Consider the following 17621-nt stretch of genomic DNA (forward strand, 5'->3'; position numbering starts at 1 on the left):
ATATATGTGTATGTATACACACACACATATATATAAACATACATATAAATACACACACATAGATGTATATACACATTCATATATGCACATGTACACACATACACGACATTCACAAATACAGACATACTTATCTGTGTAAATGCATGTTTCTAAATATTAAAACTTCAAGTCCAAAACACTAACATTCTACAAAAATTTCACTCCAAAATACTAGCACTACATAGTAAACTACTAATCTGAAGGAAGAAAGCTTGATAATTTTCTTTGAAAATGCATAATTTTGTTCAAATCCAAATAAATAATTCTCGTTTATTCACTCAAGTAATTTTTAATCTACCTACCAACAAATATAAACAAAATATAAATCCCAAATTTACTATTTTTCATTATATTATCATGAAAATTATCACACCAGCTTTTCTTTAGTAAATGTAGCTCTACTTTATATATATATATATATGTATATATATATATATGTATATATATATATAAGTGTCTCAAAAGTAAATAGACTCCTCTCATTGTACTGTTATACCTGTGTGGACACTGCTCATTAATATGATGCCCAAATGAGTTAAATCGTTAAAAACTGCACAAGCCATGACTACTAATTACTAGATCAATTATTTAAATGCATCAAATGACATTTTGTTTCTAGAAATATTTCTTTCAATAAAATAAAAAAAATTTTTTTTAATTATGGTGTCTATTTACTTTTGAGATACCTGTGAGTGTGTGTGTATGTATGTGTGTGTGTGTATATATGGATAGATAGACACATATATATATAGATAGATATATTGATAGACACACACACACATACATATGCACACACATACACATACAGACATACATATATGCAAATTTGTATATCAAAGCTTTTATCAGGAGGCTAGATTTGCTCTCTCTGTTTCTCGGAGCTTGTAATCAATCTCACTATATAGTTCTTGAGATATTTCACCTGTCAAAAGTTTATACAGAAATGTAGATTTGCTTTTTTTCATATGGTTTAATTTTGATGAGGCATCACTCAAATAAGACAAACCAGTACTGTCTTTACCCATTGGGATAATTCCGCGTAAATATTTCTCTAATTCAGAGACATTCTCTCTTTTAGGAGAATTTCCATTGTTGGAAGCATTCTTTTTCGAATTGGAAATGTGTAGCTGTTTATCACTTTGTTTATGTTTTAAACTCTGCATATAGCTGAAATATCGGCTATCAGGTTTGTTTGGGAATGCACCTGATTGCAAATTTCTTGGCTGATGCTGTGGAAAATTGAAAGAAGAAGGTGACAATGCACATGACAAATGACCTGTTAGAACTTTTTGCAGACAGCTTGTCTTTGAAATAACATTTGGGGATTTAGGTATTGCAAACACGTCCTTCTTTTTAAAGGTTTTTGAACTTTTGGTTTGATTGTAGTTGAATGAATTATCAATGCCGTAAGATGAGTCAGATGGAGACAACAAATGCATTTGAGCAGAGGAACAATTATCCCCTTGCTTCTCACTAAAATATCCATGGAGATTTGCATGAACTGAATTACATTTTGCTGCATATTTCCCTAAATTAGGCTCGCTACAAAATTTATTTTCACATTCTTGAAAGCAGTTATTTAGCTTTTGACATTTTGTGTGATATGACGGTAAACTGGAAGATATAGAAGTGGAAAGGGAGGAATTTGGAAACAAATAAGTTGGTTCAGGATTCTTCTGATTATCAGAAAATACAGAAACTGGATCATCTTTGTCATTAAAGTAATTTGATTCAATTAGTTCAGATTGATTACCGAATAATGGCTGATCAAATGCATGATCAAAAGCCTGATCAAATGCATTGTTTATTTCACCTAGTGATAATTGATTATCAGTGGCATCTGAAATGTTTCGGGAAGAGAAGGCAATGTCATCAAAAACAGGTTTTAATTTGTTTTCAAATACACTGGGATTTTCATGGTATACAGAGGTGCAAATAGATGTGTTTGGATCACCTGAAAAGAAGTCATCATTGATGAGATCAGATTTGAAGAAGTTATCAACGTCAAATGAAGCAATCTCTTCACTTGAGGGTGTTTCTGACTGAAAATAACTCATCATATCATTCTGTACATCTTCGGAATTGTACATTATTTGACTTATCAAAGTTTCAAATTGGGAATTGTCTTCAAAATCAAAATCATTCATAGAACCTTCACTGAATGCAGAGTCTGGTGATGAGACTGCAGAAAGATTTTTATCAAGAGGAGATGTCATTGTAAACATTAGGAAAGAACGATAAGCGTTTTTTCTATGCTGTTTTTGTTTTCTATCTGAGATACTGGATAGTCAAGGGAGAGCTTCCATTGAAGAACTGTAGCATATAAAAATTGATTACGGCATCTGAAAAAGATACAAGGGAATAGAATTAACATTATAAATATGATAATGCTACAAAGATAAACAAGATAGTGCAAAGTATAAATACATATTGATTTCTGATTTTAATTCATAATTTCACTTAAATTAGAGATGCTTTTGTACTTTACAAAAATTAGGATCAGTTATTCATTTTGTTGGATGCACAAACTACATTGTTCAAAGTGAAGGTGAAAACTAACACACACACACCTACAATCTCATAACAACCAATACATGTTGCCAAACAATTTCAAGTTTAAGAACCTTGCAAGTGTGAAATGGTAAATTAAAAATCATTGGAAATGGTTGAATGGAAGAGTATAACATGGAATCTTTATTACTGCAGGTCTGAAACCACCATTTCTGGTTCATGGATCTCAGAGATGTAAAAAAATAAAAAGGAAGAAAAAAAAAAGGGAACAAAACTCTTGGATGAAAACAATAGTCAGCAAACATCTAAAGACAATCAACATTCTGTCCCTTAAATTCATCCTGTTTTGATTGTAATTTGTTACTGATAGCATGCAGGCAGGCACGCACGCATGCACGCACACACAAAATAGCAAAAACACATGTGGAAACAGGTTACACAAAAGAAATATTATGCAGTTCAATCCACTCCATTTTCTGAATTCAAGTAGCCACAGATTTCCTGAATCTTATTGAAGGCACTGGAGAAACACTTTCCTCATAGATATAGAAAAAAATCTTTAATAGACATACAGTAGAATGTGTGTACTCCACCACACCAAATCCATCCAACAATGTAGTAACAATTAACAATAAAAAATTGAATAGTAATAGTAATGAGGAACATGCCTTTACTTATACACGTAAATATTATATTGTGAATGTTATGTCTTAAGCTATTAAGATAATACTATGACAATTGTGTCTCTTTCTAATAGTAGTAATAATATAGATACAATAAATACTGACTTTTCTAATAATATTCCAAATAGCATGTGTAACTTTAGGGATCCAAATAAGTGCCTTTTAAATAACCAGTGTTTTAGAACTAATGTAGTATATAAATGTTCATTTATGACTCCAGATAAATTACAGTGCTATATAAGCGCTATTGTAATCAAATTTAAGTTCAGATAACATAATCGTGTACATTCCATTCAAAAACAAAAGCACTTACCATATTACAAGCTAAATTTCTTTAGGACCTCAAAATGAGGATTATTAGTAAGTTAGTAGTGTACTGCACTTCCATACAAAGGGTTATGGGTAGCTGTAACATGTGTGCTATGGAGATGACTAATTTGTTTAAGAAAAACAGAAAAAGAATCACCCTATTACAAGACTGGTATTTTATTTATCAATCCTAAAAAATAGATGAAAATCAAAGCTCATTTTCATGGTACTTCCATGAAAAGTTCAGAGAACTAGAGCAACTACCACAAGGCAATTTATCTGGAGCTTTATAAATTTGGCCAATTTACTGCCTTATGATTGTACAAGTAAAAAGTCTAGACTGTATATGTAAAAAAGTGTGATGTGTATTGAAATACAGGTGGTGAATGCAAAAAATTTTTAAATGATTGATAAGGAAAAAGTTATGAATATATCCATCTGATGGGTGTTCAAGGTTTATTTTGGAGTAACATTTAACACAAATAAATGGAGAATGCAACTGGGAGGAGATACATTGTCCAATGCCCACACAGAATGCAACAACACTAATTTGAGCATGACTGATATATTATGGTTTTAAAAAATGAATCACGGATAAAATGTGAATGATACCTAATTAGAAACAAAGAAAATCCTGCAGCGAAGTTATTAGGACATATCAAAGAAGATTAGATCTCACAAATTAAATCATATAGATGGCGATCAATGAAACTTATAGGATGATAAAATACAGACATTTAAATAATGGTATCAATAAATGCATTAAAATTTACTGGTAGTCTATTATTTGCTTCTGTATATTATTTAATTTTTAGTTCTATTTTTACGAAAGCTGAGGATGATGAAACAGTGATAACAGATGTCCAACAGGATTGTAATCCATACAGCTGAATGAAGTCACAAATGCTAATAACTAATAAACCATGTCATATAAATTCAAGTTACTCATAAAACATGTGAGCTTTCGATGAATTGGTTTTATGAAATTAAATGAATGTAAGATACCCTATCCACCTTGAACAGGATGCTAGCCTGTCATACGTGACCCCTTGTGTATCTTGTAGATATTCATAACAGTCATGTCAACTGAGCCAATATATTAGGTTGTTTCACATGAAATGTCATATTTGAAAGGTAACAATAAAATGTTCCAGAGGTGTTGAGAACTGATTGATCCATGTTCATTTATGTTTACCCAACATTTCTCTATGTCGTATATTTCATCTTTAAAAATAAATTCACCTTTAGCTGTGATAAACTGTCCGAATGCTTCAATTACCTCTTCTCTATTTAAGAAGGTTTTATTGCTTATGAAAAGCTCAAAATGCTTTAATAAAGGGTGATCAGTAGGAGAGATATCAGGGGAATAGGGAGGATGATGCAAAATCTCATAATTCAGGCTTTGCAACTTTTGGGCTGTAGCTTGAGAAGTGTGAATATGTACATTGTTGTGGGGCAAGATTGGGCCATCTCTATTCACTAGTCTGGGTTGCTTCTTTTTCAAATACTCATGCATACAATGAATTTCCTGGCAATACGATGTTGCTATTTTTCCTTGTTACAAAAATGAATAACTCCCATGAATGAAGAGGGTATTTTATCTGAAGTGTACAGTATTATATATACATTACAGCTGATTTTACCAATCAGTTTCATGATAGGGATTCAATGGAGTGTTAGGTAACAATCCAATTATGTAACTCTGCACTTATCAGAGGTAGCTGATATGGAATGGAATTGTGGGTGTTAAGTCCCCATGAAGGGGTCTTTCTAACTTCTAACAAGATGAAATTTTATAAATATTACTTCATTTGTGTCTAATATCTATGGTTAAAATTTCATCAACAGCAAAAATATATGAATTGTCACGGGGGTTATGGCCCTTATGCATAGACTATAATTTCCAAATTTTGTAAAAGTCCATTCAATACTTTTGACCTAGTTTTGGATCATAAAAGAAATGACTAAAATTTGGGAGTTAAGGCCCCCATTAGGTATCTTAGAATCCTCATGTGAAGTGGAATCTTTGAGAATACTTCTTAATGTGTGTCGATTTTTGAGTTTAGATGAGATGCAGTTTGGGTTCGTGCCAGGGAAAAGCACCACTGATGCTATATTTCTGGTAAGACAGCTGCAGGAGAAATATCTAGCCAAAGATAAACCTCTGTACCTGGCTTTCGCTGATATGGAGAAAGCCTTTGAGATGGTCCCCCGATCCCTTATCTGGTGCATACCTTTCCTACATTGGTCACTAAACTCTGCTTGCGAAGACCTGTTGAGGCAAGTAATATATATATATATATGTGTGTGTGTGTGTGTGTGTGTGTGTGTGTATGTGTGTGTGTATATATATGTGTGTGTGTGTGTATGTATGTATATATATATGTGTGTGTGTATATATATGTGTGTGCATATATATATGTGTGTGTGTGTAGATATGTATGCGTGTGTGTACATATATATATATATATACCCTTATGAGGCTTTATTTTACTGGAAAGTAATACATTTGTATTGCATTATTATTTTCTTTGAAAATTCTTTCACTGTTCTCGTTCTGTTAACGGCTAGGCGTTCAGGTGAGTATACTGGCATTGATGTGGTAACATTTGAAATATTGTCTAGGTAAATGCAGCTGATGAAGACTAATCAATTTTTCGGTGTCAAACGTATTTGAAGAGTTAGAAACCAGTCCTGCATTATCTGATTCTAGGTTGTCCATCTATTGAATGTTCTTCCTAGAGGTAAGACAAATTTTTCATTTTTGTTGCACACACACATCTTTGCTAGTAAATATGCAGTGAAGCTATACAATAGCGTCATATTTGTATTGATTGCTATTTTTCAGTAAATATTGGTGCTTTGATGTACTACTTATCTATTTTTATATGTATATGTGTGTGTATATATATATATATATATATATAGATCATAAGTGTTGGTCTACCCATACTGATGATTTGTTTTCAATGGTGATGGCTTGTGTATAACCATGCATACTTTTTGGAAATGCTGATAGCATGAAGAAAACCTGTAGTGATTCAAAAGTGATTCAATAGCACTGCTAACACAGTAGAACACAGTATTGACTTATAATGCATTTAATATAGTTCGTAATATATCATTATTGCATAACGGAATATGGTGTCTCTACAAGTCATTAAATTATTTTACTACATTCTTCATGTCAAAACCAGTGGAACCAAAAGTAGTTTATTTCAACAGGATTATGCTAACGAGAGGTTTAAGGAAATATTTGTTAGCGGTTAATAAATAAATTTTTTCAGTTCAATTAACTTCTGCAAACTTGTGTTTACTTTTCACATAATAGCAAAAACAAAATTGTATGGGTCTGCATTTTAATGAGTATTCATGAAACTGTATGAATAATAGTTACATATGTAAGCTGGAATCTTTTCTTTTTACACATCTTGATGAGGACAGTTTATGTGCCTGATTTCTAAGACCTCTATCAACAATGGGTTCAGAAATTTAGCACAAACAAAGAAATGGTTACTCTGTATGGTCACTTGACCTGTTAGAAATAACTACCAAATTTTCCTTAAATCATTTGAACTTCTTTAAAATGAAAACATTGCAGTGAATAATGTACTCCATTTTACTTGTAAAAAAGATAAAATTATTTATTACAAGAATATCTTTGATCATAGGCCTGCTTGATCAGTGTGGACCTAGATTTAAACAATAACAGCCCCAACAATATATTTACCATTTGTTTTGCTCTCTTATTTTCTATCTCAACAAATCAATCACATACTTATACGGTCCCTTTTTGTCAACTATTTATACCCTGAATACTAAATTCACAAGCTCTCAGTCTGAAGTGTCTCTTTTGCTGCAGTGCAAGAACATTGTTTTGCAAGGCCATGCACACTGAAAATTAATTGATTCATCATTCAATATCAAAACATGTAAAGAGAATATTTAAGGTATACTGTAATTTTGTATGCTGAAGAAATATGGTTAAGAGCCTAGTGGATTCAGTGTCATTTTGAATGTGTGGCACCTTGGGCAAGTGTCTTTCACTATAGCTCCAGGCCAACCAAAACATTGTGGGAGGATTTGGGTGACAATACCTGAAAGAAGCCCATCTCTCACACACACACACATTAATATTTAGCAGAAGTAACAAAGTGACTCAAGGTTCAAGAATTTCGTGCGTTGGCAGCCACTCTGTTGCTTCTGCTAAATATTAATAAAAATATACATTTACTCATATTCTGAGATCTATTTTTCCTGTTTGCACTAACATATATATATATATATATATATATATATATATGTTAAAAGAAATAAGGTACTCAGAAATCTGGATGGTTTTATGTTGAATCTGACGACTCCACTAGAGTGGATGCAAGCGCTAATATATGATTTATAAAAACATGTAACATATTAATAAATATCTGTAAATATAAAACCATCCAGATTTCTGAGTACCTTATTTCCTCTAATATATAATACCTGTACATCATCTCCAAACCTTCTAATATATATATATATATATATATATATATATATATATACATATACACACACACACACACACACAGCATTATGAGGAAGTCATCCCATAAGTGCTATATTACAGTGAACTGGTTAATAAAGCACACACACACACATTCAGTATGTGCAATCAATAATACATATGAGTGTGTGTGTGCTTGAGTCCTCTTGTCCTTGACATTGCACAATAGTTGTAAACAGTAATTTGTTTTCAATCTTTGGTGGAAATGGGTCGGGCTATGAGGAAATGATACCTTGTCAGGGAACAGGTGAAGGTTGACAACAAGAAAAGTATAAAAATCAGCATCAATAAACTCTGTCTGATCAATGCAAATATGGAAAGGTGGATGCTAAAATGACAGCAGCAGCAGTGATGATGGCAATGATGACAGTGTCAATGATGAAGATGATGATACAGGTTAGACATAAAATGCTGAAGTAGGAATTCTGGAACTTTTTCACCATTAAATAACAAGAGTAGAGTTTACATTAACTCCAAATGTAAACAGGTAAGCCCAAAAATTGAACCATGTCAACATGTAGTGAATTTAGTTTTATCTAAAAGAAATGTTAAACAAATAAACTGCATCTATATACTACAACTGTGAAAATCCATTCTGATTTAAAACACATGTACCCATGCTTTTATCAAGATTTCAGTTACCATGTCAAGTTAGAACAGTGTGTAGGAGTCTTGGCTTCAAAAGTATCATACTCTATGCTACTTAGACTACTAAACAGCTTTAACAAGCATTATTTGCAACCAAGCTAAATAAACCACTAACTCAATATTTCTGTGGATGGATAACAGAATATTGCATAGTTTCATCATCATCATCATCATCACCATTTAACATCCATTGTCCATGCTGGCATGGGTTGGACGGTTTGACCAAGCTGCCATACTGGAAAGCAGCACCAGGCTCCAGTCTGATTTGGCATAGTTTTCTATGGCTAGATGTCCTTCCTAATGCCAACCATTCTGAGAGTGTAATGGCTGTTTTTATGTGCCACCAGCAAGGGTGCCATTTGCATGACGTTGGTATCTGCCATGACAGATCTTGCTCAGCTTCATGGGTCTTCTTCTCAAGCACGACATAATATTGAAAGTCTTGGTCATTGCCTCTGTAAGGCCCAACACTTGAAAGGAACTCAGCCACTTGCCTTCCTGAGGTCCAATGCTCAAAGGAACTCAGCGACCTTGCTTCCATGAGACCCAACACTTGAAAGGAACTCAGTCACTTGCCTCCATGGAGTCCAACACTCGAAAGGAACTAAGCCACTTACCTATGTGAGGCCCAATGCTCAAAAGCAATTCAGCACTTGCCTCCATGAGGCCCAAGGCTTGAAAGGAACTCAAGCCACTTTGTCTCCACGAAGCCCAGGCCCAACACTCGAAAGGAACTCAGTTTTATTATTATTATTATTGAGTGAGAGAGCAGTGCATGCCATCAAAGTGACACTAGGGTACAAATATACGAAGCCCAGCATACCCATCATGACTACCCGTCTGATAAGGGTACACTAGGCACATGCATCACAACCATATGTGCGCAACATGGTGATCTCATATCAAGATAAACAGCGCATGACCTTGCAGGTGGGGCCCAGTTAGAATATTCTTCAGGTTGAGTAGCCCATTCCACTCAAAAGGTCCCTGAATAAGGGTTGTTTAAGGATGTTGAAAGAACCACCCATGTTTCCAGAGGTGAATTATCCAAACCCCAAAGAATTCCTCTCAACATGTGACTATGATGCTCCCCCACTACTTCTGCTTGTGATCAGAGATGCACATATCGTCAGCCACCAAGGGACATGCTCAACTGGTTAAGGTCAAACAACTGACAAGCAAATCTGTGGTATTGAGCAGAATATTTGCTGTAGCCCATCTTTTATACCAAGACAAAACAATGTACATGATAACACTTCCAATCAGTTAAGATCAGAAGCCATGAGAGCTGCTGCCTGGTACTGCATCAGGGCATTTATTATTATTATTATTATTATTATTATTATTATCATCATTTTTATTATTATTGAGGCAGTAAGCTGGTAGAATTGCTACTGCATTGGACAAAATGCTTAGCAGCTATTTTTTGGGCTTTAAGTTCTGAGTTCAAATTCTGCTGAGGTCGACTTTACCTTTCATCCTTTTGGGGTTGATAAAATAAATACCAGTCAAATACTGCGGTTGATGTAATCAACTAGCCCCCACCTTCAAAAAAAAAAAAATTCCTTGTACCTATAGTAGAAAGGATTGTTATTATTGTTATTAAAGTTGTAAACTGGCAGAATTATTAGCACATTGGAGAAAATGCTTAACAGTATTTCTTTCAGGTCTTTATATTCTGAGCTCAGCTTCACCTTTCGCCCTTCTGAGGATGATAAAATGAAATACCAGTAAAATACTGAGGTCAATATAATCAACTTATCCCTCCCCTAAAAATGTGCAGGCCTCGTCCCAAAATGAATAAGGTTGGTTCTAAAGCCCATCAGTGCTCGCATAGGTCAGAAAAAATTTATTAAGGCAGCCTTTCTATAGCAGGGTGCCTTTCCTCTCAACAATCCTCATCGGTTTCCAAGCACAATATTATAGCCACTTATGTTTTTCACAGAAGACTTGAAGTGATCATCACTGGTATGATGGTAATGCTTCTTCACATCCATCACATGATCTCAAGGCAAGGGTACAAACAAACACACACATGCATATATATATATATATAATATATTGTCCACATTGTGATTTATCAGCTAGATCACATGCTAGTTTAATAAGTCATGCTCGTGCTCTCATCTATATTGCTTTTGGTAGCCCGAGGACTTACATGAGGACTCATGAGGAGAAGTGAATGAATGAATGATAAACATTGGTGAATAGTAGTAATAGTAATGTAAGTGTGTTGTTATCTATTTGGTTGATTTTTTTCTTTCCTGCCTTCTTGTTTCTTTCAGTTTCTGCCTACCAAATCCACTTAGAAGCCATTGGTCAGCCCACGGCTACAGTAGATGACACATGTCTAAGATGCTATACAATGAGATTGAATCTGAGATCAAAGGGTTAAGAAACAAGTTTCTTAAGCACACAGTCACACCTGCACCTACACACACACACACACACACACACACACATGCACATATAAACATTCACATACACATACACGTATGTAAGCTTGAAAAATGAAACAAACATTAACAAGGAGACTAAGCTTTCACTGCAACACGTCACACTTTAAAGGTTATCTATGAACTAGAGATAACTATAAAATACTTTTGAAACAAACGAGATATAGAAGATATAAGACTTGACTATGAAACAAAATGTTGACTTGTATAAGACAGATTAGAATCTGTGCTCTAAAATGTCATCAAAATATTATCTTCTTTTGAGTTACAATGATATCATGATAGCATACATAAAACTGTCTGTTTGAAGAACTCTTCTAGTGAGAGAATTACAAATATTAGAGAATGCATCCTCAATCAAAATTATACTCATTATCAAACTAAGCAATTTTAATAGAGCCAACTAATTAAATTTCCATCAAATGCTGCTGCTGCTGCTGTTGCTTCATCACCATTATTGTCATCATCTCCTTCTAATGCTTTTTTCCCATCATCCTCATCTAATATCCTTTTTTCCATGCTGACATGGACTGGGAAGATTGACAGGATCCGATGGGTCCTAGGACAACATCATACTCCAGTTTTAGTCTGCTTTGGCATGGTTTCTACTGCTGGATGCCCTTCCTTAATACCAACCGCATTACAGTATGTACTGTGTGTGTGATAAATCCAAATACAGTCTTCTGAGAAAAATAGATAAAATGTTAACAGTGGTCTTCTTCAGTAAAATTCAATGCAATAGGATAAAGCAATGCAAAGAAAATATTTGGGGATAGTTGCCTTAGAATCTATAATTTCTAAGCTGTAATTATAGGTTTGTATTTGTACCCATATTATTAGCTTCCTTGAGTTTGTTACCAGGCATAGGAGTGGCTGTGTGGTAAGTAGCTTATTTATCAACCACATGGTTCCGGATTCAGTCCCAATGCATGGCACCTTGGGCAAGTGTTTTCTATTATAGCCTCAGGCTGACCAAAGCCTTGTGAGTGGATTTGGTAGATGGAAACTGAAAGAAGCCTGTTGTATATATGTGTATATATATATATATATATATATGTATGTGTGCGTGTGTATATGTTTCTGTGTCTATGTTTGTTCCCCCAACATTGCTTGACAACTGATGGTGGTGTGTTTACGTCCCTGTAACTTAGTGGTTCGACAAAAGAGACCAATAGAATAAGTACTAGGCTTACAAAGAATAAGTCCAGGGGTCAATTTGCTCGACTAAAGGCAGTGCTCCAGCATGGCCACAGTCAAATGACTGAAACTAGTAAAAGAGTAAAAATTAAATAGCGATCAAAAGAAGCTGGAGTTTCCAATAATGAACAAAAGTACTTATAAGTCACTTTAACTTAAAATTTTTCTCTGACTCGTTTCAGTCATTGAACAGGAAGGATTTAATCAAACAAATCAACACCAGTATTTAGTTGCTTTAAGTATGCAACTTATTCAGTTGGTCTCCTATGTCAAACTGTTAATTTATGGGAATGGAAACAACCTTGCATTGGTTGTCAAGCATTGGTGGGTGGAGATGACAAATATACACACACGTACATATATATTTATACATGTATGTGTGTTTGTGTGTGTGCGTGCATGCACACACACATATATATATGATATTCTCCCACACTGTTTCTGTGTATCAAATTCACCCACAAGGAATTGGCTGGCCTATGACTACAGTAGATGATGAATTTTTGATTCTATTGAATTGTTGTCAAAATTGTCTGTTTATTAGACAGAAAAAGAACAAAAGACAAGAAAGGAGTAAGGAAATGTATATGATAATATATAAAATTTGATCCTAAACATTATTCATAAAACCTACAGCTGTTATAAAGTGTTATCTATATTACAACTGTCATAAGCAATCCCTAACACTTTTCATAACAAATTATTAACCACTAGCACTATGACCCGGCAACGCCGGGTCATAATGCTAGTGCATGCATATACAGCTGTGTGTGTGCACACATACACATGAGTACTGTCCAAATCTCCCACCAATCACATACAGCTAGCTGGCATTCAATTGACGTAACAAGTTTTGGGCATTTTGATTGGGTTTTGGATAGAAAATTCACAAAAAAGTCACTTCTATTGATTTTTTAATGGCTTTGCGTGGTGACTGGGGAAATGTAAAGATGTGCACGACCACCCTTGGACGGTTTTGAATGATCATAGAAAGTGCGAGCCCTCTAACTGAAAAATTGTGGATTTGTATAAAGGACACACAGACAGACAGACATTTTGCCGTTTATATATATAGAGATTTTATGGCAGAAGTCAGATATATCTACTCAAAATTTCACTACTCTTAATGGTGGAAAGCAGTTTTATATATCAATCTATCTTTTGTTGAAGAAAATCATTGAACTTTCTTGTTGAGATATGTCAAGTTTATTGAAGAAACATGACTTGCAGAAAAAAACCAATTCTATTTTTTGGTAGATATTTAACATCGTTATTGGAATACCCATGAAATTTAATTTCACAGTGAAAGGTTTAATAGAAAAATAACCCACAATATAGATGCCAAAATTTGAGCATGATGTACTGATCTGTTACATTCAAAACTATAATAGTTTAAATTCAACACTTTTTTCTGCAAAATAGTGGTAGCTTATCCTGTTCAGGCTATATTATTAGCATTATACTGCGTTTGAGAATTTAAAAGAACTTTTGATAATAATTTAATTTTACTGGCAATTAAGTATTTGGTGATTGCCTTTATTCATACATATGACAGAGACATACTTTACAATATATTTATGAAAATTTGAAGGAATACTATTTTTTATATTCTATTGTAAGGTGAATTTTAAATATTTATTGATAGTTTTTTAGATGTCAATAAGATGGCGAGCTGGCAGAATCGTTAACATTCTGGGTGAAATGCTTAGCAGCATTTTGTCTATCTTTATGTTCTGAGTTCAAAATCTGCTGGGGTTGACTTTATCTTTCATCTTTTCAGAGTCAATAAAGTAAGTACCAGTTAAACACTGGGATTGATTTAACTGACTTGGCTCTACCCACCCCAAACCTGCTGGCTTTGTGCCAAAATTTGAAACCAATATTTTTGACATCAATACATTTTCTAAAAACATGAAAGGTGTAAATTAATAATTAATAATTTTCTAATTGAACTGTAATTCTTTAAATACTGAGGAGAAGAAAAAAAATCTCAAAACACAACTGATTTCTTAACACTGATACAGATGCAGGATGACTGCTTCATAATCATACTATAGCCCAGGGCTAAGCAAAGCCTTGTGAGTCAATTTAGCAGACAGAAATTGAAAGAAGCCCGCTTTATATATATATACTTTATTTTAAGCAGCAGAAAATTCAACAAAATCTGTTACTCTGAGTTTCTCGTTGCCGTTCATCAGACAGTTTTTGCAAAAACTGTCTGATGAACGGCAACGAGAAACTCAGAGTAACAGATTTTGTTGAATTTTCTGCTGCTTAAAATAAAGCATATTACTCTACCACTGGTATTTGAGTACTCTTTTTTCCACCTTGTTTCACATTTATGTGTTTACTCCGGTATATATATATATATGCAGTCAATACAAATACACAAACAATTCAAATAAACTAATAAAAAATGAAAAAAACAGAAAAACAACAAATGTGAGGAGATGCACAAGAAGTGTATTAGCTTGACGTTTGCTAAAAAGAGCAAATTTAATGTTTTGAGCATAGCTCTTCATCGGAAAAGAGAAAGGAGAAGAGGAAATTGCCAACAGCCCATGTGTAGTTGCATTGCTGAAGTAACGAAAAGTAGAAAGAGATAGAGAAAATGGTTTTTTGGGACAGGTGAATGTGTGTGTGTATGTGTGTGTGTGTGTGTGTGTGTGCATGTGAGTGTGTGTAGGTGTGGTGGTAACTGTGTTTGTATTTGTGTGAGTTGTGTGTGTATGTTTGGTAGGGTCTGTGTGTGTGTTAGAGTTGTTCTGAGAACAGGTCAGTAGCAGTTGTGAAAGGTGTGAATGGGTGGGTGTGGCTGTGTGTGTGTACATGTGTTTGCATGAGTGCATAGATGGAGAGGGTAATGTGTGTGTGTGAGTAAACCAAAACAGACTGGTGTCTGATGTAGCTTGTAGGCTTACCAGCTCCAGTCAAATTGTCTCATTCATGCCAGCATGGAAAGCAGATGTTAAATGATGATGATGATGCACGTATGTATGTTTGTTTGTATGTATGGATGAATATGTGTGCATATGTGTGGGTGCTTGTGCCTTCTTGACTTGACATCACATGATACTTGTGAATGAATGTCACCATCATACAAGTGGTGTCATTCATTTCTAATCTTTCATGAAACATGTCCAGTCATGAAGAAATATCAACTTGCCTGGAAACAGGTATGTGTCGGTGACAGGAAAAGCATCCAGTTATAAAAATTCTGCTTTAATGAATTCTCTCCAATTGCAGGCACAGAAAATTGGACGTTAAAATGATGATGTTGATCATGAGGCATAGGTGTGCGGTTGAGAAACTTAGTTCAGTCGTACTGTATAATACTTTGGGCAAATGTCTTCTGCTTTAGCCCTGGACTAACATGTGACACAAACTTTCCAGGCAACCCAATATATATATATATATATATATATATATATATATATATATATGTATATGTATATATATGTACAGGGTGCACAAGGTATTTGAAGAAATACCATTTTGAGTCACTGCTGCACTATATGCTAACTCTGTATAATCTTTGTTTCAGAAAATAATAATAGCTGACTCTCAGCTTACTGAAGAAATGAACAGGCATGCTGTTATTGTAGCTATAAAGGTTGACCATCACAATTTAGAAATATCTTGATTTATAAAAGTTACCAGATCTATTGTCTACAAAATTTGGAAGAAGGTAGAGACTGAAGATGGAAATGAATCACTAGTATCAAAGCATAAAAAGCATTCTAAACACTCTGAAATTATCAGAACACATGAATTTATCCAACAGGTTCAACAGACCATTGATTACAATCCTAGAAAGGCCTTGAGGTCAATTGCAAAAGATTTCCATGTGTCAGAAGGAACAGGCAGAAATGTTGTCCATGAAGACACCAGATATAAGTCTTATATGATGAAGAAAGGTCAATTTGTTAGAAAAAGCAAAAGATCACTACATCAGAGCTTAAAGGCTCATGCAACTGTCATGGTTTTAGGGCTTGTCAGCAATGAAGGACATGTGATGCCACCTTACTTTTTTCCACAAGGACTTAGAGTTAACTTTGCCACCCACATTGAAGTCCTGGAAATATTTGGTAAGCCCTGGATAGACAGTGCATGCAATGGAAGGCCATATGTGTTTCAGTAAGATTCTGCACTATCACATATGGTTCTAGTAACACACCATCGAATGGCTGAAACTTTTCATGATCACATTTGCCCTCCTAATTACCCAAATCTCAATCCATTCAACTATTACATGTGGAGTGTTGTTAAGAGAGAGGTCAATGAACAAGCCCACAACAACAAAGAGTATTTGAAAGCTGCCATAGTCAGAGTAATGTCCAAAATAAACCAGAACCATTTGATTCACACATAGAGATGGTTTAGATCTCATATAGAAGCAGTTCTTGAAGCTGAATGTGGCTTTATTGAATAACATTATAGAAAACAAAGTTTATTTTTATCCTCATACCATTTTTTGATAAATAAAGTGATTAAATTATATATCTGATACTTTAGAGTCATAAACCTGTCCTCAAATATCTTATGGACCATGTATATATATATATATATATATGCATATATAATATATATAAATTAGAGAAAAAAACACTATTATGTAATTCAAACAATGATAGACATAAACCATATCATATAGAAAAAATAAAATATATTATAAAACATATAACTAGATCACAAAAAGTACAAAAAGATGAATAAACATTATATAATAAGTAAAAAGACTACGTATGTTTTGTGGCTATAACTTCAATTCAAATTACCATTAAATTTTAATTTAATCCAAAAACAATTCAATTTAAAAGTATAGTCACTCCTCAGGTCAACAATGATAAGAATAATAGTTAAATAAATACATATTTTTAATAGTCAAATAGAATTAAACAATATTAAAGAAATAATAACATGATTCTTCTTATAGAAGAAACTCCGTTAACTAAATTTGAAATTTAAAAAGTAGGACCAGGTGTCTATAATACATTTATCATGTTAAAAACCTAAGGTAAAAAAATAGAGTAAATAGAAAAATGTATTTTATCTGTGAAGATATATTTTAGCTTTGAGAATAATATTAACAAACTATAGAATATCTTTATTGGAAAGATATAAGACTTTAATTAATTAAAATAAAAATACTTAAAATAAATCATATACTTAAATTAAGCTAAGTTCCCGCCGTTGTTTTTTTAATTTTGGAATTTATTGCATTTTTAAATT

The 17621-nt window shown here is 33.7% G+C and overlaps 1 protein-coding gene across 1 annotated transcript in view; it reads right to left on the reverse strand.

Annotated features, from left to right (window-relative positions):
- The window catches only part of LOC115230399, a 64830-nt gene continuing 47209 nt past the window's right edge, over nucleotides 1-17621 (reverse strand). Inside the window, exon 2 of the mRNA XM_029800601.2 lies at nucleotides 1-2381. Within this exon, the coding sequence (XP_029656461.1) occupies nucleotides 885-2264 (1380 nt within the window). The 5' untranslated portion in view covers nucleotides 2265-2381 and the 3' untranslated portion in view covers nucleotides 1-884. The remainder of the gene's footprint in view (nucleotides 2382-17621) is intronic.

Source organism: Octopus sinensis, linkage group LG2, assembly GCF_006345805.1.
Source record: "Octopus sinensis linkage group LG2, ASM634580v1, whole genome shotgun sequence".
In the NCBI taxonomy this organism is placed as follows: domain Eukaryota; kingdom Metazoa; phylum Mollusca; class Cephalopoda; order Octopoda; family Octopodidae; genus Octopus; species Octopus sinensis.